The sequence below is a fragment of the Betta splendens genome, chromosome 1, assembly GCF_900634795.4.
Source record: "Betta splendens chromosome 1, fBetSpl5.4, whole genome shotgun sequence".
Lineage (NCBI taxonomy): Eukaryota > Metazoa > Chordata > Actinopteri > Anabantiformes > Osphronemidae > Betta > Betta splendens.
Window position 1 is genome coordinate 2,414,717 of NC_040881.3, and position 27,987 is coordinate 2,442,703.

At 39.4% G+C, this 27,987-nt stretch overlaps 3 protein-coding genes across 4 annotated transcripts; 1 reads left to right on the plus strand and 2 right to left on the minus strand.

Annotated features, from left to right (window-relative positions):
• Nucleotides 1–8,769: 8,769 nt before the first annotated feature.
• On the minus strand, nt 8,770–13,039 carry LOC114861599 (granzyme F-like). 2 transcript variants are annotated; one of them, XM_029161018.3, is made up of 6 exons: nt 12,168–13,039; nt 11,416–11,602; nt 11,034–11,237; nt 10,467–10,528; nt 9,748–9,893; nt 8,770–9,669 (listed from the first exon to the last, which is right to left on the minus strand). In XM_029161018.3, exons 1-6 carry the CDS (start codon nt 12,403–12,405, stop codon nt 9,487–9,489), a joined length of 1,020 nt encoding a protein of 339 aa, XP_029016851.1. In that variant the 5' UTR covers nt 12,406–13,039; the 3' UTR covers nt 8,770–9,486. The 2 variants fall into 2 exon arrangements, with proteins under 2 accessions (XP_029016851.1, XP_029016859.1); XM_029161026.3 differs by lacking the exon at nt 12,168–13,039 and having other exon boundaries at nt 11,416–12,113.
• A 1,328-nt stretch (nt 13,040–14,367) lies between these two features.
• LOC114861642 (ras-related C3 botulinum toxin substrate 2-like) lies at nt 14,368–18,079 on the plus strand. Its single transcript, XM_029161097.3, has 5 exons — nt 14,368–14,488; nt 15,134–15,196; nt 16,621–16,780; nt 16,906–17,039; nt 17,689–18,079. Exons 1-4 carry the CDS (start codon nt 14,396–14,398, stop codon nt 17,034–17,036), a joined length of 447 nt encoding a protein of 148 aa, XP_029016930.1. The 5' UTR covers nt 14,368–14,395; the 3' UTR covers nt 17,037–17,039; nt 17,689–18,079.
• A 3,033-nt stretch (nt 18,080–21,112) lies between these two features.
• Nucleotides 21,113–25,405, minus strand: LOC114861591 (trypsin-like). Its single transcript, XM_029161009.3, has 6 exons — nt 25,208–25,405; nt 24,469–24,655; nt 24,087–24,290; nt 23,571–23,632; nt 22,856–23,001; nt 21,113–22,777 (listed from the first exon to the last, which is right to left on the minus strand). Exons 1-6 carry the CDS (start codon nt 25,290–25,292, stop codon nt 22,574–22,576), a joined length of 888 nt encoding a protein of 295 aa, XP_029016842.2. The 5' UTR covers nt 25,293–25,405; the 3' UTR covers nt 21,113–22,573.
• Between the last annotated feature and the right edge of the window lie 2,582 nt (nt 25,406–27,987).

The window sequence follows — 27,987 nt, forward strand, 5'->3', positions numbered from 1 at the left end:
GTTGATGAAGCAGACAATATGTCTAAGGTGGTATAACCTAACAAGCTGTTCAGGTACTGAGTAATGCTTAATTTTTTTTTGTTTCCAGTTCATGAGGATGATTTTCTTTGCGACACAGAGGACAGAAAGAAGTGTGTGTGATGAGTTTGTCTCTATATCAAGCCCACTTAGATCTCCTAGAAGACAAAGTGCAGGGGCCGCTGGGATTGGACAGCTTAACTGGGTTGACAGGTGTTCACATACTCTTTGCCAAAATTGCTGCACAGGTGAGCATTACCAGAATGCATGTAGGAATCTATCTGCTGTGTTATCTGTACAGTGAGGGCAAATATTTGAGTTTGTGAGACCCATTTGGAACATCCTTTGTCCTGTATAGTGAGTTCTATGAAGAATTTTGTATTGTATTAGTTGTAAATTTGTATTTTTTGTCATTCTGAATAAATTAGAACATATGTTATTCCAGAACGTGTAATCAGTGGTGATGTTGACATCAGCTTCTCATTTAGAGATCGGAAGGCTCACTGTCTGGTCTACATTGGAAATTAAAATATAGATTTTGGATACTGTCCTTTTCCCTGATATATCAATAAATCGCTCTATTACTGGTGGTGGTTGCATGTGGATGACAGTATTCTTACTTTTTGCATTAAGTATTGACTTTAGTTGTTGGTATTCTAGGAAATTGGCACTAGTGATTTCATAGTGGGACACTAGTTCTTCAAAAGAGGTAAACTTGTCTCTTGTGAAAACATTTTTCAGATGTGTTATCCCTTTGATATGCCAAGTTGGAAAGTGTATTGCTTTTTTGTTTTGTATGATGTCTGGATTGTTCCAGAGAGGTGTGTTTTGGCAAAGAGTAAGCGAAGACCCATTAATTTTAAGAAACTTCCACCAGGCTTGCAGAGATGCTTTTATGCTAATGTTCTAGTAACAACTATGATGTTTGATTTTGGTGCTGATAAAGGGCAGATCTGCAACTTTAATATTTCCACAAAATGTTTGTTCAATGTCTATCCAGGAGGAGTCTGCTGGCATAGGTTTTATCCATTTGTGGATATGGTTCAGTCTATTGGCAAGAAAATAGTGGTGGAAGTTAGGTAGTTCTAGGCCGCCGCAGCGTCTGGATTTTTGAAGAGTTTTTAAACTAATTCGTGGTGGCTTGGTTTTCCACAAAAACTGTGAAATGTAGGAGTCTAATGTCTTAAACCACGCATGGGCTGGCTGAGTTGGAATCATTGAGAATATGTAATTAATTTTTGGCAGGATCATCATTTTTATGGTGGCAATTCTTCCCATAAGTGAAATGGGTAAGGACTGCCATCTTTTGAGGTTGGCTTCTATTTGTTTTAATAATGGATTGTAGTTTAGATCAATAAGCTCTGATAGCCTAGACGACAATTCAATGCCCAAGTATTTAATGTTCCCTGAATGGAGTGTGGTAGAAGAGATGTTAGTCACCTTAAGGTTAAGTGGTAGCACTATAGATTTGGTCCAGTTAATAGAGTACTCTGAAAGTCCCGAGAATTCATCTATGAGGCTGATAGTTGTAGGAAGAGACGTCTGTGGCTCCAGGAGAAACAGTAACACATCGTCAGCATATAAACTTATTTTATGATTTACTGATTTGGTCGGTATTCCACCAGCTTATGGATGGTGACATAATCAATTAAATTGATTAGTCTGTTCATATTGTTTGTTGACTGTCTACCTTTAATGAAGCCTGTTTGATCAGGGTGAATTATATATGGAGTGATTTTTTCTAATCTTCTAGCAAGTGCTTTACACACTATTTTTAGATCTACGTTTATTAGTGAAATTGGTCTATAACTCGATGGGAGTGTAGGGTCTTTTCCTGGTTTTTGGAGCAGGCTTATGAAGGCAGAATTCATATTTGTGGGTAATGAATGTTGTTGTTTAATTTCAGCTACCATTTTGTAAAAGCTGGGTGCCAGCATGGACCAGAACTCTTTATAAAATTCAGTTGGGAATCCATCTGGTCCTGGAGCATTTTTATTGGGCATCTCCTGCAGAGCTTCATGTAGTTCTGCCAAAGATAACAATGAGTTATGGAGTTGTGGATTGTTCTTTTAGCTTTGGCAGTTCTAGTTTATTCAGAAACGCCTCTATGGCTGAGGTGGATGGATCTATTTGGGACGTATATAACACTTGGTAAAAGTTTTTAAAGGTATCATTTATTTCATGGGGATCACGAGTAATGTTGCCTTCCTTATTAGTTATTGAATGGATGATTTGTTTTTCTTTATTGTTTTTTAATTGGTTAGCTAGAAATTTACCACATTTTTTAGCATGGTCAAAGTTCTCCCAGCGTAATTGGTCTATCTGAAACTGAGTTTTGCAATCAATTATACAGTGGCAGCGGTTCAAAGTGACTAGGGTTTTTACTGCAGTACCGCCGCGTCGCCACGGTGCAGCGAGTGCGTCGCTGACTAAAGATTTTTAATCCTGCAGCCGGCTGGAAAAAATCAGGACGCTAGTCTCGTTCTAACCACCAGGTGGCGGAGCGTTGATTAGAAGCCTCCAAAGCACTACAGCGTAACTGAGGTCCGACTGTTCATTTCTACCTGTAACACACATATATTACACCAGACCTATTTTACTATTAAGTATCTGTTGTGTGCTCAAACATGGGGAGTGTGAAGGGCAACAACTTGTTGATGGCTTAGCTGTTTTCTGTTCACTGCGAAGTTATAATTGTTCTGTGTGGTTTAAAACAGGCAGCGCCACAGCAGCAACACGTTCTTGTTTTCATTCTCCTCAGCTTTTTCGTGTCTTTAAATAGAAGGCGTCTCTTAAAAATATGTACACACCCACCGCTCTAACATCTGATACAACATATTGGCTTCACATAATACCATGATTATGGGTCGCGGTTTAATTAATATAATTGAATGCGCAAGTAAAGACGTAGAGCGCAGTCCATCTGCGACTACAGCCGCTTATTTAGGTTTTAAACTTCCACAACTTGTTAATGAATGTTTTCCAATAGTCGTAGATTTTACGTAAATAACCGTAATAATCATAGGAATTTGTTTTACAGCAGTTGTCGGTCGTAATTTTGACAGGACGCCAGAAATCAGCAGATCTACAGCGACGCATTACAGCAACATGTTTGTTCCTACGTGTTTACTCTGTCTGCAGAACTGCAGTTTGACTTGTTTTGACTGTGCGTGTCATTGTAACTGAGTGGCTGAGAGCACTTATTCGACCCGTGTACGTTTCAACATTTTCATTTCCCATCCGTCCATCCAGCCACTTTCACCGGCGTTTTCGTTTCTCTTTCGATGAGCGGCAAACGGATTTTAATCAAAGCACCGCCTTACAAACCAATAAAACAGGCAAAAATATTTGTTTTTTACAAAAAGACACGGAATTGGAGTTAATATGTTTTTATTGTTTAGAGACAAACGGAAAACAAAAAGTCGTTCTCTCGTTACCTCTGCTTATAATTTGGTGGAGACGTCAAACTCTTACACAAACACGTGACGTGTTTCGGAGTCATGTGTCCAGACAGAGAGTGACCAATACACAAATGTATGGATGTGCAAATGCGGGCTACGAGAGGAACGGGGCAGTGGGGCACTAGATGTAGCGAGAATTTGTTTTGACTGTGCGTGTCATTGTAACTGAATGAGTGGCTGATGTGACTTATTCGCCCGTGTACGTTTCAAAACTTTGATTTCCCACCCGTCTATCTATCCTGAATAAAAGCACCGCATTACAAACCAATAAACTGAACAAAAATATTTTTTAACAAAAACACACGGACTTGAATTTTAAGCTGTTTTTTTCGTTTAGAGAAAAACGAAAAACAAAAAACCTCTGCTTTTAATTTTTAATCGAAGCTCATCCGTGGATGAGTCGTAGCAGAGAGCTCCAGACTGCCGCTCGAATGAAACACGAGATCGAATGAAATGTGATGTGTTTCGTACTCAGATGACTTGGATCTGAGTTCGACCAAGCTTTTGCTTGTCTCATGTTTGCTCACAGTCGCAAAGGAAATCTACACACCCCTCCCCCTCCCCGTAGAGGCGCATAGACATGCTAATGTGTTGCTACTACTCGATCAGCAGGTGAGAAATACTTCAGCTCCAGACAAAGCTCCGTGGGAGACAGGGCAGCATCGGGCGGCGTGATCAGCTGCAGGTCTAAGACTCATTAATGCAGCAAGTAGTTTGTTCTACATACGTTTACTCTGCAAAAATAAACGTATGTATTTATCGTAGCGTAGTCTAAGTTATTTGTAGCACTTCGACATTCGTTTAAAATATGCAGTGCTTTTTAAAATGAAAATACTAATATTATTATTTATTACCTTTATTGTAAACACAGTATTAATTGCACAATTTGGACTGGCGAAGATTTGTGCTTCTTTCATAATAATCATGGATAATCAAGGAAGAAACTGCAGTTCATAGATGTTATTCAGGGACGGTTTAATAAAGATTCAGTGTGGTTTTCAACTGAACTGTCAGCCAAGATACGTGCATTATCAAATGAATGCGCCTGTCAGCGGGGAAGACATCAACTCTATTCAGTCGCTCTTCCGTCGCTGTTGCCGTCTCCTCCCCAGTTCACACACCTTAACACTAGGACTACTGCGTTTTCTAAATATAATAGTTCCTACTACAAGGTGTTCCTACGAAGTTAACCAGCTGTTTATTTCGTTATTACTCCTTTCACCTGTACCACATAAAGTCATTGCAGAGCTACAGCCATGTTCCCACGAAGTTAACCAGCTGTTTATTTCGTTATTCCCTCTTGTCCGTCTGGTGAATGAAAGTGGGCGTGGCCATCCACGTCCCAGAGCGGTGACACTGGGGGAGGGGGAACACGCATCAAAACGCAGGACAAAGATCTGCGTTTCTCTGCTGCTACAGCCTCGGCTGCGTTGTGTTGTTAGTCTCCCTTTCACCTGTACCATATGAAATGTGTTCCTACGAAGTTGCTCAGCCGCTTTCAGAATTCCCCATGCAGGTTTGAACAGGGCAAACATTATTTTTATTTACAAAAAAAAAATTAATACGTTTACAGATTGACCGGTGATGCCGCACAGGTTGCTCTCAGTTACAGCAGCTGTTTGAAGCAGGGAAAAGCGAGTTAGCTGTCCTTGTCGATGCCTTGACAATGTTTTAGCATCGGTTAGATCTCTGAGCCCCGACTTTTATGTCTTCTTTGGATTAAAAAACAAATGTTGAATGTTCTCAAATAATATAATATTGCCGCCCTCCGCGGCTCCCAGTGTTTGTTTTTTTCATTTAAAACGTGGGTGTTACCGGTGGCAGACCTCTGGTCTAGATCATCCTTATTCACTTTTTTAAATTGTAGTAGTGTAACCTTAGTTAGTATTCCTTTTTATTTTTTTTATTTTATGTTTGGGAAACGTGACATTTCAGCTACTGTGATTTTATTTGTCATCAACATTAGTTCCTACCTGTCCTTGTTGACGGGGGACAAGAAAATGTGACGCGCGTTGGATAAGCGCGGCGTAAAGACAAAAGTGTACATGTGCCGTACTGTCTTGCCGTGTGGTGCATTAAAGAAGCATTCCACGTAAAGAAAATTGCCCGTACCAACAGCGAGAAATCAGGGTTACAGTAGCTTGTCTGCCATAAATCGAACGCTGCACGCGGGAGGGCGCACCGTTCAGCTTCCTATTTTCGGTTTTAAACTGCCATAATTTGCTATAATTTACTTACGTTCATAACTTCATACTATAACGCGACCAGCGGTTCATGGTCTTGGCGATCCATGCACTAAGTAATACAACGTTGTCATCTCGTGATCACATGATGATGATGAGACGCTGTTTTTCCAATAATTAAAATAAAAAAACTGCTTCCACTCAGACTCGAACCCCGGACAAAAAAAAACGTTGTGGCCATGCACGTTAACCACTAGGCCACCAAAGACCTGATCATTGGTTGTTCTACAAGAGCCTATATGACGTAAGCAACTACGATGTTTCAGGACCAAAAGTGGGAGTCAATCGCCACCTACAGGCCAGAAGGACGTAACACACTCCTCCTGCAGTACAAACCCGGCACTGACGCGGCAGATTTGAAACCCAAACACGGTGGGGGTAGACACTTTTACCGGCTGCCTCTGTATTATTTAATTTCAGCTTTAGATTCTTTAGGTCTTCTAGGATTCTATCATTGGTTGGAGAGGCAGCATATTTAATCTCTAGAGATTTTATTTTTTGCTCTAATTCTAATTCAACTAACATGTCCTTTTTTTTCTTGTGTGATGAATATGAAATAATTCTACCGCGCATAACTGCCTTCCCAGTCTCCCAAAGAACACAGGGTGAGATTTCCGGTGTATCGTTGATTTCTATAAAGGTTTTCCATTCTCTCCTGACATAACTGATGAAGTCTTGATCATTGAGTAATGATGTATTAAACCTCCAATTCCTGGTTGATGGTGTGGCTGTCTTAATCAACGAAATGGACATTGGTGCATGATCACTGATTGTGATAGAGTGAATATTGGTGTCAGAGACATCTTGTAAGACTGAGTTATTTACTAAAATATAATTTATACGGGAGTGAGAGTGGTGAGCTGGTGAGAAGAAGGTATATTCCCTGGATGTAGGATGAAGAGAACGCCATGTGTCACAGAGACCAAAGTCATCCATGTACTGTTTTAAGGTCTGTACTGATTGCCAGTTCCTGTTGCTCACAGCTTTGCTTAGCCTGTCCAACTCTGGGTTAAATACTAAATTAAAGTCCGCTCCTACTATAAGTTTGGAACCAGAGTGAGCAGACAGTGATGTGAAGAAGCTGTGAAAGAAAGAGGGGTCGTCAACATTTGGGCCATACACATTAGCTAGCACAAACAACTCTATTGGTGCAGAGAGACATTCCACCAGAGCCAGAGAAAGAGGTTAAAAGGCAGAAGCAACTTGAGGATCGTGGGCTCTTTGCATCACACCTTCGTGGTGTGTGCACTGATCTCCCCAGCTGGTTTTTGGTTTGTTGATGTGCACGATCAACATCCATGCTTTTTATTTGCTTTCCCCATTATTGTTATTTTCTTTATTATTTCAATAAATCGCACAAAAGGAAAACTCTCTCATCTACTTCTTTATGGAAAATTTCCACCACACAAGCAAATACACAACCATATACTGTATATTTACACTGATTAGATTCTTAACTAGATACTTAACTATGTGAAGGGGATTGAGTCATTGTGGACTTAAGAAGTGAAGAATAGTGGATTTTGACTTTCAAAAAGATCAACAATGTTTATATTTCTGAGTGAAACTGACATATTTCTTTATAAATGAATGGGGAAAAGAACAAAAAAAAAAGAACAAAAGACAAAAATGCAATGTTTCTGTCAGGATGCGGCGGAGAGCGGAGCCCACATGCACAGTGCCAGAACACGAGGTAGGTGTTGAGAAAATCAGGGTTTATTCCTGTAATCACTGTCACAAACAGTCCAGGTCATACACGATAGAGCCAAATTGATCCAGGCGAAGGTACAGTCAAGGGACAGGCAGGACTCGGCGGTCAGAAAACAAACATGATCTTGCACAAGGTGACTAGACTGGAAAGGCTGGAAAGTGGTACTGAAACTCAACAATCTGGTAACTGGCTATGGTGAGTACTGGTGGTTAAATACAGAAGACTGATTGCTAAATTATTGACAGGTGTGCATGGTGAACCGGGAGTGACAGGTTACAGCTGTGATCTGGGAGAAACAGGAAGTCCATAAAAATAAAACAGGAACTAGAACATGACAACATGGATGAAAACTCAGACCTTTCAAAAAAAAAACTGGAAACAAAACCAAAACCTGACAATTTCTTGTATAGATGTCTCACTTTTATTGTAAAATTTAATGTGACTTCATTGTGCACTCAAAAAACCCAGATTTGGTGTATGTTACATTAACATAATTTTAAAGAAATCAGAATATGCTAGTTTTAAATAAGCTTATCTGCACTACTACTACTAATATAGTGAGAGTTCATCGCGCGAGCGCGGGATTTTCAAATACAGTATCAAATAACCGACATCAGCGTTGTTCCTCTGTCGGTTTGGATGTGACTGGGATTTTAGGATTCAGAGGCATTCGTTCAGGTTGGTCCTCCTGATGTTCACCTCCAATGGCCATTCTGTGAAAATGCCCCATTCTAGAGCTGAGAAGAGACTGCAGGACAGGGAATCACCTGCTAGTGTCGCGTCAGATTCATACATGTCCACAGGTTGTTTAAGGAAAAGCAAGAGGGAATGAAAAGACATAAGATAAATAGACTTAAGGTATTTGGAGATGCAACGAGTGCAGGGTGACTGTTTCTAGTAGATACGACTGTTGCAAACAGAAGGCAAGAAGTTATTAGAGATGAACCCTTCATCAGGAGTTGAAAACCAGATTACCAGCTCTCGTCTGTTTCTGAGGTTGGTCAATTAATATGTGTATGTGTACAATGTGATTGTGATCAGGCAAACAAAATCTATTGATGTATCAAAAAGTATTGTTTACACATTTGCCATTCAGTGCATTGATAACTTGTACTTTTTTCTTCTTAATTTAAGAATAAATTTAAGAGAACTACAACAGTTAGTTCTTCATGCTGGATGGTTATTCTTCAGACCTGAATGGATGGTAAGAATGTTTTTTTATTCAATGTAAATTTAAAATTTGATAGTGATTTATATATGCTTTAAAAGTTGTAGTGTTTTATATAACATCATCCACTTTTTTAATTTTACATTTCAGATCGTGGACGCCATGAAGAAGCCATTATGGAGACAATGCTTGTCATTCACAAAGATGCAGAGGCAGATGATGACCCTGAATATGTAGTCATCGTTTCAAGGCCTGGATGAGTTGGGTCGTGTCCCACCTGCTGTGGTGAGGTTGTTTGCTCTTGTATATGCTCTCAACCTCAGCTACCCTCCACTAAAAGTTGTTTGAAATATTGGCCCAATGCTGTATGTACAATACTGGATCTTAGTGACATTTTGTAGCTGCCTTTGACATTTGAAAGCTGTTTTATCGTTTTTATGAAGCTTATAAAGTATTCTAACCAGTCTAAATCCAATGTGCTTTGTGTCTTCTCCAACCCACACACCAGCTGGGGATATATGTTAGTTTGCATAATAGAAATGCTGTTTCAAAGATGACTTTATTTGTATGTAATTTTGAAAAGTCAATCTTGGCACAAAACATTTTATAACTTTACATTGGTTGTGGTAATATAGCATAATTTATTATTTTAATTATTTAAATTTATTAACTTGTTGTTACTACCCTATAACATTAGGTAACAAACATTAATATCATACACGTTCAAATAACCTAAGAAAATCATGTTCGATCAATCATAAAACTGAACCATGGACATTAGGTAACATTAACACCAATATACTGTATCATGTTGCTTCATCCTGTTTACATTTGGTTCACTAAGCGAAATGGTTTCTTGTGATATTAACCCATTCTATTTCGAATTCATTTCCAGAATTTTCTTATCTTCATCCACCATTTTTTTTCATTGAGGGTGTCTTTGATCCATTTCATGTAACGACAGACCTTCAAGAACACATGTGTTCCACGATTATTATGACATGTAGGGCCATTTGAGTAGACAGCGTGTATCCTGTTATTGAACACCAGTCCACCACCAGAGTCGCCCTGAAAAATAAATAGGTAAATATTAGTTTGCCTGGATGCATAAAAGTAGATGGGAAATGATGGACACTGTCTACTTACTCCACACGTTTCCCCTGCATGGGGTTCTGCACAAAGCCAGTTTCCAAATGGCTCATTTGGTGTACATTGCTGTATTGATGCTTGATCTTTCTTACAGTCCTTAACTTTCATCTGTGCACATTGGAGTTTTGCTGGTTGAATGTTCACTAGTGAAAAACATCAAGATAAAAAATGACTTTTTCTTCAGTGTACATAAAGCACATAAATTAAATAATTCCAAACCACTATTTGTTTATTAGACAGTGATCACTTTCTGAAGCTGGTGGTTTCCACTTGAAGTTACAGGAACCAAATTTGTTTTAAATGTGCCACATTATGTAAATGTGTGATCTTATAAAACAGGCCACTGAGGACCACAGAATGTGTCTGTAAACGTCCTGCTGAGGAGGGGCACAGTGTGTGTCTATGGTCTGTCAACACTGATGTGGAGGCAGTGGTTGGTCAGAGTCTGGTCAGGGGCATCGCAAGGAGGAGAAATCCTCCATTACTGTTTGAAGACGGGATTCTATTAAACAGGAACATGCAAAACAGCAGCAGGTGCAAATCTAAACTTGTGTTTGTGTCCATACAGAGCTACAGACAAGATGACTAAGGACTTTATATCAGTCAGTACTTTTAACAACTGAACTACAACAACTGAGAAGTATTCCTTATACAGTAGTATTACCACCATTGTAACCTATATATAAGTTAATAATGACTTTTATTAATAGCCTTACCTTCATGATACGTTGCATCTAATTGACAATTGCCATACCCTGCTACTTCAACCAAGTCATTTCTAGAAAATGAAAATAGTGAATAAAGATAAAAACATATTACTACTGTAGCACAACATTATTGTAAGACACAGCTTTAAACATACATTTACACTGATTAGATTCACTATTTAACTATGTGAAGGGGATTGAGTCATTGTGAACTTAACAAAGAAGTGGAGAATACAGTAGTTTCGAATAGAATAGAGCACTTTCAAAAAGCAGATCGAAAAGATCAACAATGTTTATATTTCTGAGTGAAGCTGACATATTTCTTTATAAACTTTAAAGTCTGTCAGCTCTCCAGGTAACATTTTACATTTCTTTTTATGTATAATCATTTTTAATATTAAATTGATTAATAGATTTATGTATTGTTTTTGTTTTGTATAAGCATATTTAATATAACTCATCAAACATCACAACATAATCAAACACAGTAATCCTGGAAAATTAATGAATGCAACCGAAAAATTTCAATGCTGCATAAATTTAAAATGAAGTCGACACAAAAAACAGAAAACTTACACGTTAGGCTCATATTTGGCAGAGCACTTAGGAAGCTTTATGGGTTTGATGCCTGTGATTTTCTCAGGCAGCCGCAGTAACATGATGTCATTAACATTATTGTTTGTGTCTTTAAAAGGGAATATGTCTGCTGGATTTATTTCCATTTCCTTCTTATTGTTACCTGGATGAACTCCTACAATCACATTCATAGCACCAGAAGTCCTACAAGCAAAAAGAGGTTAGAGGGAAAAATCATACCAAAAGTTGTACAATTCCTCTCTGTGTGTATTGGAAACAACAGTTTAGAAACTACAACACTTTTAATGTGAGCAAGTAAAACTAAGAGTGAGTTTTATTGTATAATGTTTCTGGTTTTAAAATCAAACTGTGCTTTTCTTACCATGCTGTATTCCAGCAGTGAGCTGCAGTCAGAATCCACCGATTACTGATCAGAGAGCCACCACATAGAGACATGTGTGTACCATTATTTTGTTCTACTCTGACATGGTACAGACGCTCAGATGGGGAGCAGTTTCTACCTCCGTAGATTCTTTTCTGCAGATGTCCAGCTGCGCTCACTGAAACAGCTTAAAAACCAAGTACAGAGTGAATGTGTGATGAAGTAGTGTTTTCAGAATAGAAAAAGTTATTTGTCAGTGGCAGATGTTTTAAATGTAGATATGTTCTAGTAACTAGTAAGTTTAACTTTTGTTAAAAAGGTCCAAGAACTGAGGCCAACACTTTAATAAATCAGACATCAGTCATGAAGAAACTGCTGCTTTCAGGTTTTTCTGATAAACCAGTTTTAAACATGACAGTGTAACTCAGAATAAGTGTTTCACTGAGAAAAACAAACAAGTCTAAAGCATTAATACATTTCAAAAAGATTTGTGCCATATTTGTTTTTCAATTCTGCACAAAGAATAACATTCTTTTCCCGACTGTTTGTGCGTCTCACTGTTTTCTTTTGTGGCTGCGCTGCCAAACAAGTTTCCCACTGTGGATCAAACCAAGTTCACCTTATCTTATCTTATTTTAAATTTTAGTTGGAGTTATGGTTTATTTACCTGTTGTGTGACCTAATATCCACGAGGTTCATTTCATTAACACAACATTTATTCAAAGACACACAAACGTAATACTAGTAATCACTGATACACAGGAGAAGAAGTATCTGAAGGGAAGCCATGGTCCTCAGAGTCCTTCCAGTCTCTGCTCTGCTGAGGGTTTGGCTCATTTTTATATTATTCTGTCCTGCGGAGCCACCAATTACATTATGACAAGTTATCACCACAACCCCATTGGCTGCTGGTTTATCGACACTTAAACAGAAAGAAGAAGTATCTGAAGGGAAGCTATGGTTCTCCTTCCAGTCTGGTTTATCTACCATTAAAACACAGTATGTAACAATATTTTACTGGACAAAGACCAAAAGGTAGGTAGGAAAGAAAAGACATGGGGACAACATTCCTCCAGGTCAAACCTTCCATGGAAGGAACATCTATTCCCAAGTGGGTCAGACTGGTAAAATAATGGAAAATATCATTTCAAAACAAAAACTTTAGATTGTTTTCTTTGTTTTAATATGATCCACATAAAAAATAAAGCTGGAGCCTGAGGACAGTGTGTCCAAAATAATGCAAACTTCACTATTAATCATAAAGTACCTTAAGTTATTTGAAAATTCTGAGGAACACAAACACACAACGCCTCAGTGATTCATAGTCTCACATCTCGTGCAGCTCTTTACAGAGATTCGACTGATACCTGGCCTTCAGCTTTCACCATCGCATCAATAACAGGCGTCACATCCTGAATGGAGCCAACTTCAGAATGTGAATCAAGTGGCTGTGTGAGACTTCAGTGCAGCTTTGTTTTACACTCACTACAGAGGAAACTTGCTCATAAAGATGTGGTTCTGAACCTGCACAGCAGTTTTGCGGTGAGGGCTGTAAAGTTGGTGTCACCTGCAGGAGATTCTGAATAAATGTGTTCACGCCAGTTGCCACAGCTTTTCCCGACTCACCATCAGTCTGTTGTTTCAAGCTGATGGTGACGGTGCAGATCAGGGATTCACGGTGAATGGAGTCTTTCTCCAGTTCACCAAAGCCCTGAAAGCATTGCTCAAACCTCCATAACAGTCCTGTTAATTATCTTTGTGTCTTCGTCTCTGCCACATGTTCGGTCGCACACGTCTTTCACACAGGGGAAGTTGCGTCTCCCACAATGACGGTCCAAAAATCACATCCTCCATTTGCACATTGCACCTTTTCTCTTTGTTCCAACGCCTGCTACTTCCCTGTCATTGAGGGCGACCATCTGTATCCAGGCCGACAGCGCGGGACCAGTCCGTCAGATTGGACCGAACCAGTAGCGGACGAGAGCGCTGGAGACATCAGCTGAAGTTTGCTCAACTGTCACATGGTTTATTTACCATGTGACAGTTGATTAGTACTTTACTCATAAAATGTATAGTAAAATGAGCTAATACTTTGTGTGGTAGTAGTATATGACAGTATATGAAGTACAAAGTAGAACTATGAAGGAACTGTGATGTATCAATTGGAAGAACATTTTTTATTAAAAGGTCCAAATATAAGTAGTAAAATAAGTATTTATTTGTTCTTGGTTGGTTGGTTTTTAATGCGTAAGCGGCAAAAGGCCTTAACTTCACTCCCAGCAACAGGTTGAATCCATCCCTGAAACGTAGCGTCTAACACCCAGACAGGCCGATAAAGCTGCTTGTTTTTTCTTTTAGTAGTTTGGTTGAGCTCAATGACTGTTGGTGTGAGGTCGATCCTTTTTATTGCTTTTACTATGCAAAGTTTTTCCTGTGCATTGTTTTCATTCTTCTCCGCTTTTACATGTCTTTAAATAGCAGGTGTCTTATACATTCGTCAAACGATGATAAATTGTGTCCCACTGATTAAATACAGTCAGTGGCACAGACATGTTATTATGTGACCTATCAAACTGTAAAGGAGGTCCGAGTTAAACCTTTAAATTTAAGCCGTTGTGCTTCACTGTGACCACACGAGGGCAGTGTTGCTGCCAGAACAACCATTCAACAACAGATCAGTTCCACTGTTCTCATTAAACAGGTGACAAATACCGAACGACGGCAACTACACACAAAAGCATGAACCACATTATTCATCACAGCAAACCTACAGGACACAGTGGAGACACGTTTCTCTTCCATGAGGTTTCTCCAGGAGAAACCTTCCCTTTCAGGGCTCTGGTGTCTCATTTGTGGCGTCTCATCCTGACACCATCCATTTTTATGGCAGCTGTAAATCACATGCTTCACTGTGTGTCTTACTGACTGATCGCTGAGCTTCCGTGCTCCCCACAGCTTTGACAACTACTCTGCCAATGTAATGGTGGACAGCAAGCCCGTCAACCTGGGCCTGTGGGATACAGCTGGACAGGAGGACTACGACCGGCTGCGCCCACTGTCCTACCCACAGACGGTACACGCTCAGCCACACAGTCAGCTCCACCTGCCACAGGACCACATTATACCACCAGCACGACAGACAAGGAAGCTGTAATCACAGTTAGAGACGCTGAGTTAAAGCTGGAGTTCTACAGCTCAACAACAAATCACCTTTTATAATAACTGATTGTCACATTTGACTATTTTAATACAATAAAATGCCACTTCCAGCTACATCTGTTCAAATAAACATCAGCAGAAATTAGAAATCACAGGTTTTAATTCCTTTCCCTTCAGCACCAACTAGTGGCATTCATCATCATCATCATCATCATCATCATCATCATCATCGAGAAGTGTTACTTAGTATTATAACACAATAGTAATATAATTTTACAGGCTTTTGACAACAAGCGTTGGTTTTCCAGTGGCCTCAGGTGGTAAAGTGCACAATCCACCACTTCAGCATCATGAAGCCTTTTTCTCATACTAGCACAAAAATAGCATGTATAAGTATAACACAATACAGTAGTATTATAATAACAACAACAACAACAACAACAAGACTTATTGTTTGCCGACTGTTTTGAATATAGAAGTAATTAGTCAAATAACACTGTAAACTATAAAAACACAAGTGGGTTTAACTCATTTAATTCATGCTACTGTGTCCATGCAGGATGTTTTCCTCATCTGTTTCTCCCTCGTGAGTCCAGCGTCCTACGAGAACGTCAGAGCTAAGGTGAGTCTCCTCCATGAGGAACAACATTATCAAGTCACTGTCAGCAGGTCACCTACTGTACATGTACTGTAAATACTGGTCATGTGTCTGATGACGTTCCTCAACCTACAACTGGTTAAAAAAAAAAAAGAAGTGAATGAACAAACCGGCTGTAATTAACTTTATTTCTGTTTTTTTCATGAAATGTGGGACATTGTAAACGTATAAAATATTGTATATTTATCTAATAGAAACTATTAATGAAATACAATTAAAATTGGCATTTAAAATCATTTGCTGACCTGTGTGAACACCCAAAGGCTGTAAATTCCTATCAATCTGACCAATGACGTGCATAAAAAACCTGACTTATTTCTTGATTGACTGAAGGCTTGTAGATACAAGCTTTCAGTTCATTCAAACTACCTCACATTTTCTTTTGGTTTCTTGTGTTGAGCTGCTGCATTTTCACTGGATTTGTTCAATGGCCAAAGTTAAGACTTCACACCATAAAAACAAACTGTATTGTGTGTACAACACAGGATCTCTGGGAAACTGGTAAATTAATTCCTGGCTTCAAGCATGGTTTCTGTTTTTCACACTCATTGCTTCATCGGTTTTAGTGTTTCACTGTGTTAATGTTGAAGTTACCAGCTATTGACAGCAAGGAGCCCCAGATAAATGTCAAGCAAATCAAAGCATAATGACACAGAGGAGTGTAGACCAGATGCTGTCCATCCGTCTTTAATCAGACAGCATTACAAGACTCGAGACGATCAATAGCAGAGAAAGGCCAGAAGGACAGGGTTTAATAAAGCTTTTATGAAACTAAAGAAAATTCATATTTAAACAATATAAATGACACTCTTGGCCTGGATTACAGGATAAAAGCAGCTAAAATACAATCTCTACGTGATTTTTATGACTGGAGATGAGCAGAAACTAATGAAATGTAACATCTTTATGAGTATTGCATAAGGTTTAGCGTGACTTTGTGAAGAAAGGCTGATTGTGTGTATTAGAACAAGATCAAGTCAAGATTTTGATCAAGACTTTATCCAATTACACTGAAACACTGAGTAAAACAGGAACTGCTTTATTAGCTGTGACCAAAATAGAACGTCAGAAATCCATTCAACTGTAACTGTAATTAAACCTCCGACACGGATCAAACTGGAGGAGAGGCAGAAGGAGAGTCAGGGAATCCATCAATTTGCATCGTATACAGTTAAAAGTGTCAGCTACATTGTACGATTCATAAAGTTGGCTGTGAGACCTGGACTGTACAGTGTAAAAGCACACGCGGAGCCTACAACGACCCACAGCCTTAAACACGTCATCTGCATTTTAAACCTGCTTCAACATTCCTGTGCCTCCTGACTCCAAACACGCCCATCACTTACAGTACAGGACCTTCACTGTGTGTCTCCACTCACCTCTAACAGTGGTACCCAGAGGTTCGCCACCACTGCCCCTCCACTCCCATTATCCTGGTGGGAACCAAGCTGGATCTGAGGGACGAGAAGGAAACCATTGAGAAGCTGAAGGAGAAGAAGCTGTCACCGATCACCTACCCCCAGGGCCTCGCTCTGGCTAAGGAGATAGGTCAGCCACACTATGCTTGTTATCATTGAGCAGGTGGTACAGTATGATGGGATGCTGGGGTAAATGCTGTGAAGCCTGTGTATCCGTGTGTCATTGCCATTGTCTGCCCTCATTTCCACATACAGACGCAGTGAAGTACCTGGAGTGCTCAGCTCTGACCCAGCGTGGTCTGAAGACCGTGTTTGATGAGGCCATTCGTGCCGTGCTCTGCCCACAGCCCACCAAAGTCAAGAAGAAGGGCTGCATCCTGCTGTGAACGGTAAGAACGGAGGAGCACGGAGCCTGAGGCAGGAAACCAGAGGAGAGAGAGGGAGAGAGAAAGCACACACTGCCTTCATTGGCTTCGCTTGCTGTGATTCTGCCTACACAACGTGGGAAAAGGCTCGGTCACATGTGCAGCAAGAATGGACTTTTACTAAAACTGTAGATGATTCATACGCTTCTATTAAACTGTGAGCCAAGACAAAGACAAGGGCGGTCAAAAAAGTCACAGAGAAGAAGAGACAGATGGAAGGAGCTCTGATTTACACTCAGAGGAGAGTTTCTGTGATGAGTTTAGTCGAGTTACACTTAATAAAATAAATAAAAGCATCTGTCACCACTTTTATTTCCAAGCATTCAGAGCAGAGCAGCAGAGAGGAACATGTAAAACACAGCAATCATGTGACAGACAACAATTCAGACCTTTTCTGTCTGTGGGAAAAAGGTTTTAATTTTAAGCTTCTGTCTTTTTAATATTACCAGAATAATTGTATGTAATAATTGAATCCTACAGTCATTTCAATGTGAACAGATACAGAGAGTTTAGAGAAATATTGATTCTATTCCTAGAGGACGAAATGTTGACATCATTGTAGAAATTAGTTTCCATATTAATGACGATGCTCATGTGGTTCTCATTGTTTCAGACCCAGGACCAGAACCTCTAAACCTCTGACCCCGTGGTGAAAGACGACTCAAATGTTTCCTGATAGTTTGAAATAAAACAGTGTTTAGTTCTAAATCTACAGCTGAAAGTCTGAACAAAAAAAAACCCTTTGTCGCTTAAAGATATTTTTATACACACACTAGTAAAACCTATAGTTTCACATAACACCATGTTTTCAGTCATACAGTAACTATACAGGTGAAAGCCTCTAAACAAGAACAAACAATCCTGCATCGCTCCAAACTAGAAACATGGCTCCTCCATCATGACCTAAATGAACACGAACCTACAGCACAACAAGAGGCTGGAGTGAGCAGGATATTTACTATTAAATGTACAATTCTATCAGAATGAATCCTTAAATATTGTCACCTTCTACGTTCATTTATTAGCTTATATGCAACACATGTATGTTGGGAGTTTTCTTAATGCCCTTTAGATGCCACAACATTTTCATGTATTATGACTTGTTCCAAGCAGTACTGTACTGAACAATATTCTATTTGAATGATATTCTTATGAAATGTTTATGAATTTTGTTCTGATGTAAAATAAAAGACATTTAAAAGACATGATTTCCAGAGAAAGTCATTCCCTCAGAGTTACTGTAACCTGAGTGTGATGAAACACACAGTTTTAATGTAGTCTTGACTACATGTCGGTACCAACAACACAGCCTCATCACACGGTCTATGAGCAGGGAAATGAATGAGCCGAGTGGAGGATCTGTGGGGGTGATGCTGATCTGTTCAATCTGCTACAGGCGTCATCTGTCTCACTTTGCTTTCATAGAGGGCATCGCACCAAAGCAGCCATGACAGTGACTTCTCTGTCTGTTGGCACTGATTACAAAAGTGAAATAATAATGTGAGTGGAAGCAACAAGGTGGGAAAAGCTGTGATTATTTAGGTTCATTTCAAAAAAATAATTGGCCCTGTAAAACAAAATGGCTCCATCACCTAATTGACTGTACCAGCTGTAAGTATAAGACTGGAACGTCAGGTTGAGGCCTCACTAGGAGACATTTAAAAAGTACAGAAGTCTATTCTTCTTTATTCTCAGTTCAACATCGCCACCATCAACTGCTCTAAATGCCACTTCGTGGAATCAGCTCCTCAGGACTCAGGCTCGTTTTCCAACCCTGTCAGGACGTTCTTTGACAGGTGCCTTTAAGACATTCTGACATTATGCTGATGCAGATCTGTTCTTTTTTAACTTCAGCTAAAACTGCATTATAATAGACAAAACTTAATGGATGTGCTACTTCAGAGCATTATAAGATGGTTCCAATGTTTCATGTCAGAATGACGCAGGTGGAACGATTCAATAAAAAGATGAACGTGAACCAAAACCGTGTTTAAGCTCAGTAGCCTTAAAATGACTGCAGCTCCACAGGTGCGACTAGCTAACAGCTAGCTAGCGGTAATTAGCTCGTTAAAATCACAGTTCATAACAGAATAACAATTAGCGTTAACAGCTAACTGCTAGAAGCTAATTCACCTGGAGGAAACTGGGCTTTGTTACTCAGCTGTTACATTTACGTAGTAAAACAGACAGAGGAACTTTTCCAAACGTGCGGCGTTGTTATTTTCTCATACTCTGCGTTTTGCCCATGAACCCGGTTCCTTCATGTCTTTTTAAGGAAGAACACCCACACCTGCACGTAGCGTTAGCCTCTAGAACATCTACTGCTAATATGCCCGTGAGGCGTTTAAGGCCCTCTGTAATTTCGCAAACAGGTTAGTGTACGCATTTGCTATAATAACTTAATTCTAAAATAATTCTGGTAACAGTACATGAGTTCTACCCCTGTTCATACTGAAATAAAACGATAATCATATGTACACCAGAAAGAGTAAAATTCAATAAATGTTCTTTAATGTTCTGTCAAAAGCAACCTCAAGCAGTAATACAGTAGATTTGCTCCTCAACTACTCACTCAAACAACTGAAGCATATAATAAATACTGTACTTAATAATTCACCACACGCTACGTGTCATACAGTAGAAACAGGTTTAAAGCGCTTTATTTATCTGAGGAGAGGGAGTCTATAGTGAATCTAGTTTCTACTCTAATCCATATGTCAAACAGCCGCCAGTAAAGGTGACGTCTGCTCTGCAGCCTTTTCAACCACATTATCCTCCACTTGATGGTTCAGGACCTCAGGCCGACAGCTCTGATTAGGATCAGTAGTGACTCTGCACTTTATAAGCCTTAATGTGTTCTAAACTCACCAGTCAGGTTCAAGCTTTGTCTGCTCTGAAGCACATGAGAGTGAGATTAATAGAGATGTAGTAACAGAAGCAGGAAACTCAGAAATAACCTGTGCTTCTGTAGCTTTGCATGGAGCCTTTTTCCATTGATTATGATTCATATATTTTTGTCCATTAAACATTTTAACAAGTTCAGAGAGCAAAAACAAAACAAGTCAGAAGTTTTAACAGTTGAACCAGTACAACATGCAGTGAGTGTTTGGTGTCGACATCCAGGTTTGTAATGTAGGAGTTCAAGTCACCTCTGAATTCCTCAGTCCAACCTTTACACCTACAGCACTGAGCCTGAACCACCACACAAACACCCACATGCACCCAGTGGATTTGTGCTGTTCCTGCTGCAGTCACACACTACAGTCCAGCCCAGTAGTGCTCAGTGTTTGTTCAGTGTTCAGAGGTTTTAGCGCTGCTAGTATCTGCTGTTACTGGTGCTCAAACCGTACAATATCTGATATGAAACAGAGAACAACAGAAAGCATCCTTTGATGTTTAGATGATAATTTATTCCTGATGAGTCTCTAACAGTTTACAGTTGAGCACATGTCACCTTAGACTGTTTCATGTCAAGTGATTATTTTCTTGATCCAAGTTGTGTACTGTGGATTACAGAGGTCCATGAATGCAGCTGCTCTGACACAAACAAACTCAGGATCTAAGAAAAGAGATGACTCCATAAAGTCTGTCATTGAACACCACTCCTCCACCGGAGTCTCCCTGTGAGACAGAAATACATCATTTATGCTGCAGGACAGATATGTCCCAAAGTTACTAAACCTGAATGTGGACAATGTGCAGCTCACGTAACATATGTCGACTCCACAGCGTCCACAGAACCAGTGCTGGTTCTCCTTGACTCTGTGGACCTGTGGGAAATTTAACTGCAGCCTTGTTTTGAGGTTTTCACAGTCGACAACTTGTATGTCTGCACAATGGAGGTTGGATGAGGAGCCTGGTCCTGGAGAAAAAATAAAAACACACGAATTGTAATAAAAACAATCAACATTTTATATTAAATAAATACTGACATTAAAAAGTATATTTATTAAGATAAATCATAGAATGTCCCACTTCGTTCATTGTTAGGGCCTCCAGTGGTGGCAGCGTGTCCGGCTATGTGGACTGTGGAATGACTTCTAGAAACATCAATGAGGACAGAGTTATAACTTACAGACTGGAAACGTGATTTCTGCTTCAGCCAAGTTACTGTTTATTTGGAGATTCTCCTTGAATGTAGTCGCAGTCAGCTGCATTTACCCCAACATTAATTTAAATGTGATTCTCAAGTGTTGGTTTGTTTTTTTGCTCCGTATTCTGTCAATTAATAGCTTAGTCAATTTTCTACCAATTTCCGGACTGGAGTAAAGTCAGAGCTGATTCACAAGCAGCCTGAGAAAAACAAAACCAAGACATGATTTGGTTCAGTCAGACGCATATGGATTAATTACAAATGAAGGTGAACAGAACAAACGTGTTTTCTCATTGTTCATGTGATGTTTGTTTGGTAACATAAGAAAAGCCTTTATTAGTAAAGCAAAAACAGTTAAAAGGACACTTTGTGACACTGCGCGTTGGCACAGTACAACACAACACAGTACAGGAAGAGTGAGTATGAGGTCTTAAAGGATTATTGCACGGTAAAAAATAAAAATTGTTGCACATTGTGTAAATATACAATAGATAAATAATAATGCACTGAGTGCAGCGTGACTGTTTCTAGTAGATACGACTGTTGCAAACAGAAGGCAAGAAGTTTTTACAGATGACGTTCATCACGAGATCAAAACCAGATTACCTGCTCTCGTCTGTGTTTCTGAGGTGGGTCAATAAAATTTTCTATGTGTACAATGTGATTGTGATCAGACAAACAAAATATATTAAAATGTATCAAAAAGTATTGTTTACACATTTGCCATTCAGTGCATTGATAACTTGTGTACTTTTTTTCTTTCAAAGATGCAGAGGCAGATGATGACCCTGAAGATGTAGTCATCGTTTCAAGGCCTGGATGAGTTGGGTCGTGTCCCACCTGCTGTGATGTTGTTTGCTCTTGTATATGCTCTCAACCTCAGCTACCCTCCACTAAAAGTTGTTTGAAATATTGTCATAATGCTGAATGTATATAGTGAAATTTTGTAGCTGCCTTTGACATTTGAAAGCTATTTTATCGTTTTTATGAAGCTTATAAAGTATTCTAACCAGTCTAAATCCAATGTGCTTTGTGTCTTCTCCAACCTACAACACCAGCTGGGGATATATGTTAGTTTGCATAATAGAAATGCTGTTTCAAAGATGACTTTATTTGTATGTAATTTTGAAAAGTTAATCTTGGCACAACACATGTTATAACTTTACATTGGTTGTGTTAATTTATTATATTATTTTATTTAAATTTATTAACTGGTTTTAATTACCCTATAGCATTAGGTAACAAACATTAATATCATATACGTTCAAATAACCCAAGAAAATCATGGTCGATCAACCATAAAACTGAACCATGGTCATTAGGTAGCATTAACACCAATATACTGTATCATGTTGCTTCATCCTGTTTACATTTGGTTCACTAAGCGAAATGGTTTCTTGCGATATTAACCCATTCTATTTGGAAATCCTTTCAATAATTTTCTCATCTTCATCCCCCATTTTTTTTCATTGAGGGTGTCTTTGATCCATGTCATGTAAGGACAGACCTTCAAGAACGAATATGTCTCAGAATTATCATGACATGTAGGGCCATTGGAGATAACAGCGTGTATCCTGTTATTGAACACCAGTCCACCACCAGAGTCGCCCTGAAAAATAAATAGGTAAATATTAGTTTGCCTGGATGCATAAAAGTAGATGGGAAATGATGGACACTGTCTACTTACTCCACACGTTTCCCCTGCATGGGGTTCTGCACAAAGCCAGTTTCCAAATGGCTCATTTGGTGTACATGACTGTATTGATGCTTCATCTTTCTTACAGTCCTCAACTTTCATCTCCGCACACTGTAGTTGATCTGGTTCACTGTTCACTAGTTAAAAACATCAAGATAAATCATGACTTTTTCTTCAGTGTACATAAAGCACATAAATTAAATCCAAACCACTATTTGTTTATTAGACAGTGATCACTTTCTGAAGCTGGTGGTTTCCACTTGAAGTTACAGGAACCAAATTCGTTTTAAATGTGCCACATTATGTAAATGTGTGATCTTATAAAACAGGCCACTGAGGACCACAGAATGTGTCTGTAAACGTCCTGCTGAGGAGGGGCACAGTGTGTGTCTATGGTCTGTCAACACTGATGTGGAGGCAGTGGTTGGTCAGAGTCTGGTCAGGGGCATCGCAAGGAGGAGAAATCCTCCATTACTGTTTGAAGACGGGATTCTATTAAAAAGGAAGATGCAAAACAGCAGCAGGTGCAAATCTAAACAACGTGTGTTTGTGTCCATACACAGCTACAGAAAAGATGACTAAGGACTTTATATCAGTCAGTACTTTTAGCAACTGAACTACAACAACTGAGAAATATTCCTTATATAGTTTTACCACCATTGTAACCTATATATAAGGTAATAATGATTTTTATTAATAGCCTTACCTTCATATTTTCCCGCGTTTAATTGACAATTGCCGTGTCCTGCTACCTCAACCAAGTCATTTCTAGAAAATGAAAATAATAAATAAAATAGAGAATGAAGATAAAAACATATTACTACTGTGGCACAATATTATTGTAAATGCATTCTTGTAAGTGCACTCTTTAGTGCACTTTCAAAAAGCAGATAGAAAAGATCAACAATGTTTATATTTCTGAGTGAAGCTGACATATTTCTTCATAAACTTTAAAGTCTGTCAGCTCTCCAGGTAACATTTTACATTTCTTTTGATGTATAATCATTTTTAATCTTTGTTCAATTGGTTAATAGATTTATGTATTGTTTTTGTTTTGTATAAACATATTTAATATAACTCATCAAACATCACAACGTAATCAAACACAGTAATCCTGGAAAATTAATGAATGCAACAAACAAAGACACTGATCTAATCGACCTTTCTTTTTCAATGCTGCATATATTTAAAATCAAGTCAACACAAAAAACAGAAAATTTACATTTCAGGCTCATCTTTGCCAGTACAGTCAGGAAGCTTTATGGGTGTGATGTCTGTGATTTTCTCAGGCAGCCGCAGTAACATGATGTCATTAACATTATTGTTTGTGTCTTTAAAAGGGAATATGTCGGCTTGATTTATTTCCATTTCCTTCTTATTGTTACCTGGATGAACTCCTACAATCACATTCATAGCACCAGAAGTCCTACAAGCAAAAAGAGGTTAGAGGGAAAAATCATACCTAAAGTGGTACAATTCCTCTCTGTGTGTATTGGAAACAACAGTTTAGAAACTACAACACTTTTAATGTGAGCAAGTAAAACTAAGAGTGAGTTTTATTGTATAATGTTTCTGGTTTTAAAATCAAACTGTGCTTTTCTTACCATGACGTATTCCAACAGTGAGCTGCAGTCAGAATCCACTGATCACTGATCAGAGAGCCACCACATCTTTTGAAGCCTTTACCATCAAATGGTCTTAGTCTGACATGGTACCGACGCTCAGATGGGGAGCAGTCTCTACCTCCGTAGATTCTTTTCTGCAGATGTCCAGCTGCGCTCACTGAAACAGCTTAAAAACCAAGTACAGAGTGAATGTGTGATGAAGTAGTGTTTTCAGAATAGAAAAAGTTATTTGTCAGTGGCAGATGTTTTAAATGTAGATATGTTCTAGTAACTAGTAAGTTTAACTTTTGTTAAAAAGGTCCAAGAACTGAGGCCAACACTTTAATAAATCAGACATCAGTCATGAAGAAACTGCTGCTTTCAAGTTTTTCTGATAAACCAGTTTTAAATACTGACAGTGCAACTCAGAATAAAACAAACAAACAAACAAGTCTAAAGCATTAATACATTTCAAAAAGATTTGTACCATATTTGTTTTTCAATTCTGCACAAAGAATAACATTCTTTTCCCGACTGTTTGTGCGTCTCACTGTTTTCTTTTGTGGCTGCGCTGCCAAACAAGTTTCCCACTGTGGATCAAACCAAGTTCACCTTATCTTATCTTATTTTAAATTTTAGTTATGGTTTATTTACCTGTTGTGTGACCTAATATCCACAAGTATCATTTCATTAACACAACATTTATTCAAAGACACACAAACGTAATACTAGTACTCACTAATACACAGGAGAAGAAGTATCTGAAGAGAAGCCATGGTTCTCAGAGTCCTTCCAGTCTCTGCTCTTCTGAGGGTTGTCCTCATTTTTATATTATTCTGTCCTGCGGAGCCACCAATTACATTATGACAAGTTATCACCACGACCCCATTGGCTGCTGGTTTATCGACACTTAAACAGAAAGAAGAAGTATCTGAAGGGAAGCTATGGTTCTCCTTCCAGTCTGGTTTATCTACCATTAAAACACAGTATGTAACAATATTTTACTGGACAAAGACCAAATGTCAATATAAATAAAAAGGTATGACAGCAAATATGAGTGGATGCAGTACAGTGTGTTTGCTCAGGAGACATGGTTGCAGTAGTAATAAATACTAAGCTGATGTTTTGATGACTCTATTTTATAAAGAGTAGACATATGTATGTACTGTCATTCAGATGAGAGGTGAGTTTACCCTGGACAGGTCAGTTCATCACAACCACTCTTACCTATGACCACTTTAGAGTCTCCTGTTAACTGGACTGTGTCTTTGGAATGTGGGAGGAAACAGGAAAGAAAAGACATGGGGACAACATTCCTCCAGGTCAAACCTTCCATGGAGGAACATCTACTCCCAAGTGGGTCAGACTGGTAAAATCATGGAATATATTTTTTCAAAACAACAACTTCAGATTGTTTTCTTTGTTTTAATATTATCCACATAAAACATAAAGCTGGAGCCTGAGGACAGTGTGTCCAAAATAATACAAGCACAACTTCACTATTAATCATAAAACACCTCAAGTTATTTGAAAATTCTGAGGACAAAGAACACAAACACACAACGCCTCAGTGACTCATAGTCTCACATCTCGTGCAGCTCTTTACAGTGATTCCACTCATACCTGGCCTTCAGCTTTCACCATCGCATCAATAACAGGCGTCACATCCTGAGTGGAGCCAACTTCAGGATGTGAATCAAGTGGTTGTGAGAGACTTTAGTGCAGCTTTGTTTTACACTCACTACAGAGGAAACTTGCTCATAAAGATGTGGTTCTGAACCTGCACAGCAGTTTTGCGGTGAGGGCTGTAAAGTTGGTGTCACCTGCAGGATGTTCTGATTAAATGTGTTCACGCCAGTTGCCACAGCTTTTCCCGACTCACCCTCAGTCTGTTGTTTCAAGCTGATGGTGACGGTGCAGATCAGGGATTCACGGTGAATGGAGTCTTTCTCCAGTTCACCAAAACCCTGAAAGCATTGCTCAAACCTCCACAACAGTCCTGTTATTTATCTTTGTGTGTTCGTGTCTGCCACATGTGCGGTCGCACACGTCTTTCACACAGGGGAAGTTGCGTCTCCCACAATGACGGTCCAAAAATCACATCCTCCATTTGCACATTGCACCTTTTCTCTTTGTTCCAACGCCTGCTACTTCCCTGTCATTGAGGGCGACCATCTGTATCCAGGCCGACGACGGGACCAGTTGTCAGAGTGGACCGAACCAGGAGCGGATGAGAGCGCTGGAGGCATCAGCTGAAGTTTGCTCATTGGTGTTTCGTTTATTTACCATGTGACGGTTGAGTAGTACTTCACTTATAAAATGTATAGTAAAATATAAAAGGCAGATGAGAGAGTTGTCCTTCTGTGCGATTTATTGAAATAATAAAGAAAATGAAAATAATGGGGAAAGCAAATAAAAAGCATAGATGTTGATCGTGCACATCAACAAACCAAAAACCAGCTAAGATCAGTGCACACACCACGAAGGTGTGATGCAAAGAGCCCACGATCCTCAAGCTGCTACTGCCTTTTTTTTTTTTTTTGTTCTGTCCAGCAGTTTAACAAGCAGCATATGCATATCTTACGCTGAATGCCATATTGTGATGGACAGCTTTGCTTTAACAAGAGGAGTATATATAAAATATATATACTCTTCTAGATTTATGGTTTATTTAATGGTTTATTTAGCTAATCCAAAATATGTGTGATGTTGCTGTGTTGGTGGACAGGTTAAGTTCCTGCTTTAGGGTGTGTATGCAGGAGGGTGGGGGGGGGGGGGGGGGGGGGTGCAACCAGCTGCTGAAACCAAGCAAATCTGTTAAGTAAACAATTGGTGCAAAATAAATAAGCAGGGATGAACCTTAGGCTAACACATTCATAACTAAACAACTGTTGTACTGTGGTTTACCTTGGAGATTAATACTAATACCAATAATAGTGCTAAGGTATGTGCACATGCTTATACAAACATATACATATCATATACATACATATATGCATTGTTATACATATCCCTTACTACTTAATAAAAGTCATGACATACATCACCACAATTTCCATATTCACACATTATTGATATTGGTAGTGATAATTATCAGTAATTCTTACACTTGGATTTGGCAAGTGTCCCATTACAAGGTTAGTAAAGCTGTAGCTTAATATTATTCACCCAAAAGGTGAGGCAGACGTTGGTGCATGAACAATGCCACAAAGCCCGGGTGATGTGAGGGGCTCGGCCACTACGCCCATCCAACAAGCAGAGGAGAGAATCCCAGCAGCCAGGGAGCCCACACACCTTCAGTTCCAGGAGTGCAGGTGTTGCGACCCAAGCCGCCCACACAGAGCCCCCCACAGAGCTGCAGCAGCCACAGAGACAGCACCGAGGTCAGAGTGGGCCACCGTGGGTCAACGCTGTCCACCCCATGAGAACCAGGGGCAAAAACTCCCCCCGGCGGGAGGGTCGACCTGAAAGAGTAGAGCCCGAGGACCCACGGTCCGTAGGGAGCCTGCCAGAAGATGC

Coding starts and splice junctions, on each gene's coding strand:
- LOC114861599 (XM_029161018.3), bottom strand. CDS start 12,405: ATGGTAGATAAACCAGACTGGAAGGAGAACCATAGCTTCCCTTCAGAT. Junction 11,238..11,415: donor CACTGCTGGAATACAGCATG/GTAAGAAAAGCA, acceptor TTTTGCTTGTAG/GACTTCTGGTGCTATGAATG. Junction 10,529..11,033: donor GCCAAATATGAGCCTAACGT/GTAAGTTTTCTG, acceptor TTCATTTTCTAG/AAATGACTTGGTTGAAGTAG.
- LOC114861642 (XM_029161097.3), top strand. CDS start 14,396: ATGGTGGACAGCAAGCCCGTCAACCTGGGCCTGTGGGATACAGCTGGA. Junction 14,489..15,133: donor CACTGTCCTACCCACAGACG/GTACACGCTCAG, acceptor GTGTCCATGCAG/GATGTTTTCCTCATCTGTTT. Junction 16,781..16,905: donor CGCTCTGGCTAAGGAGATAG/GTCAGCCACACT, acceptor TTCCACATACAG/ACGCAGTGAAGTACCTGGAG.
- LOC114861591 (XM_029161009.3), bottom strand. CDS start 25,292: ATGAGGACAACCCTCAGAAGAGCAGAGACTGGAAGGACTCTGAGAACC. Junction 24,291..24,468: donor CACTGTTGGAATACGTCATG/GTAAGAAAAGCA, acceptor TTTTGCTTGTAG/GACTTCTGGTGCTATGAATG. Junction 23,633..24,086: donor GGCAAAGATGAGCCTGAAAT/GTAAATTTTCTG, acceptor TTCATTTTCTAG/AAATGACTTGGTTGAGGTAG.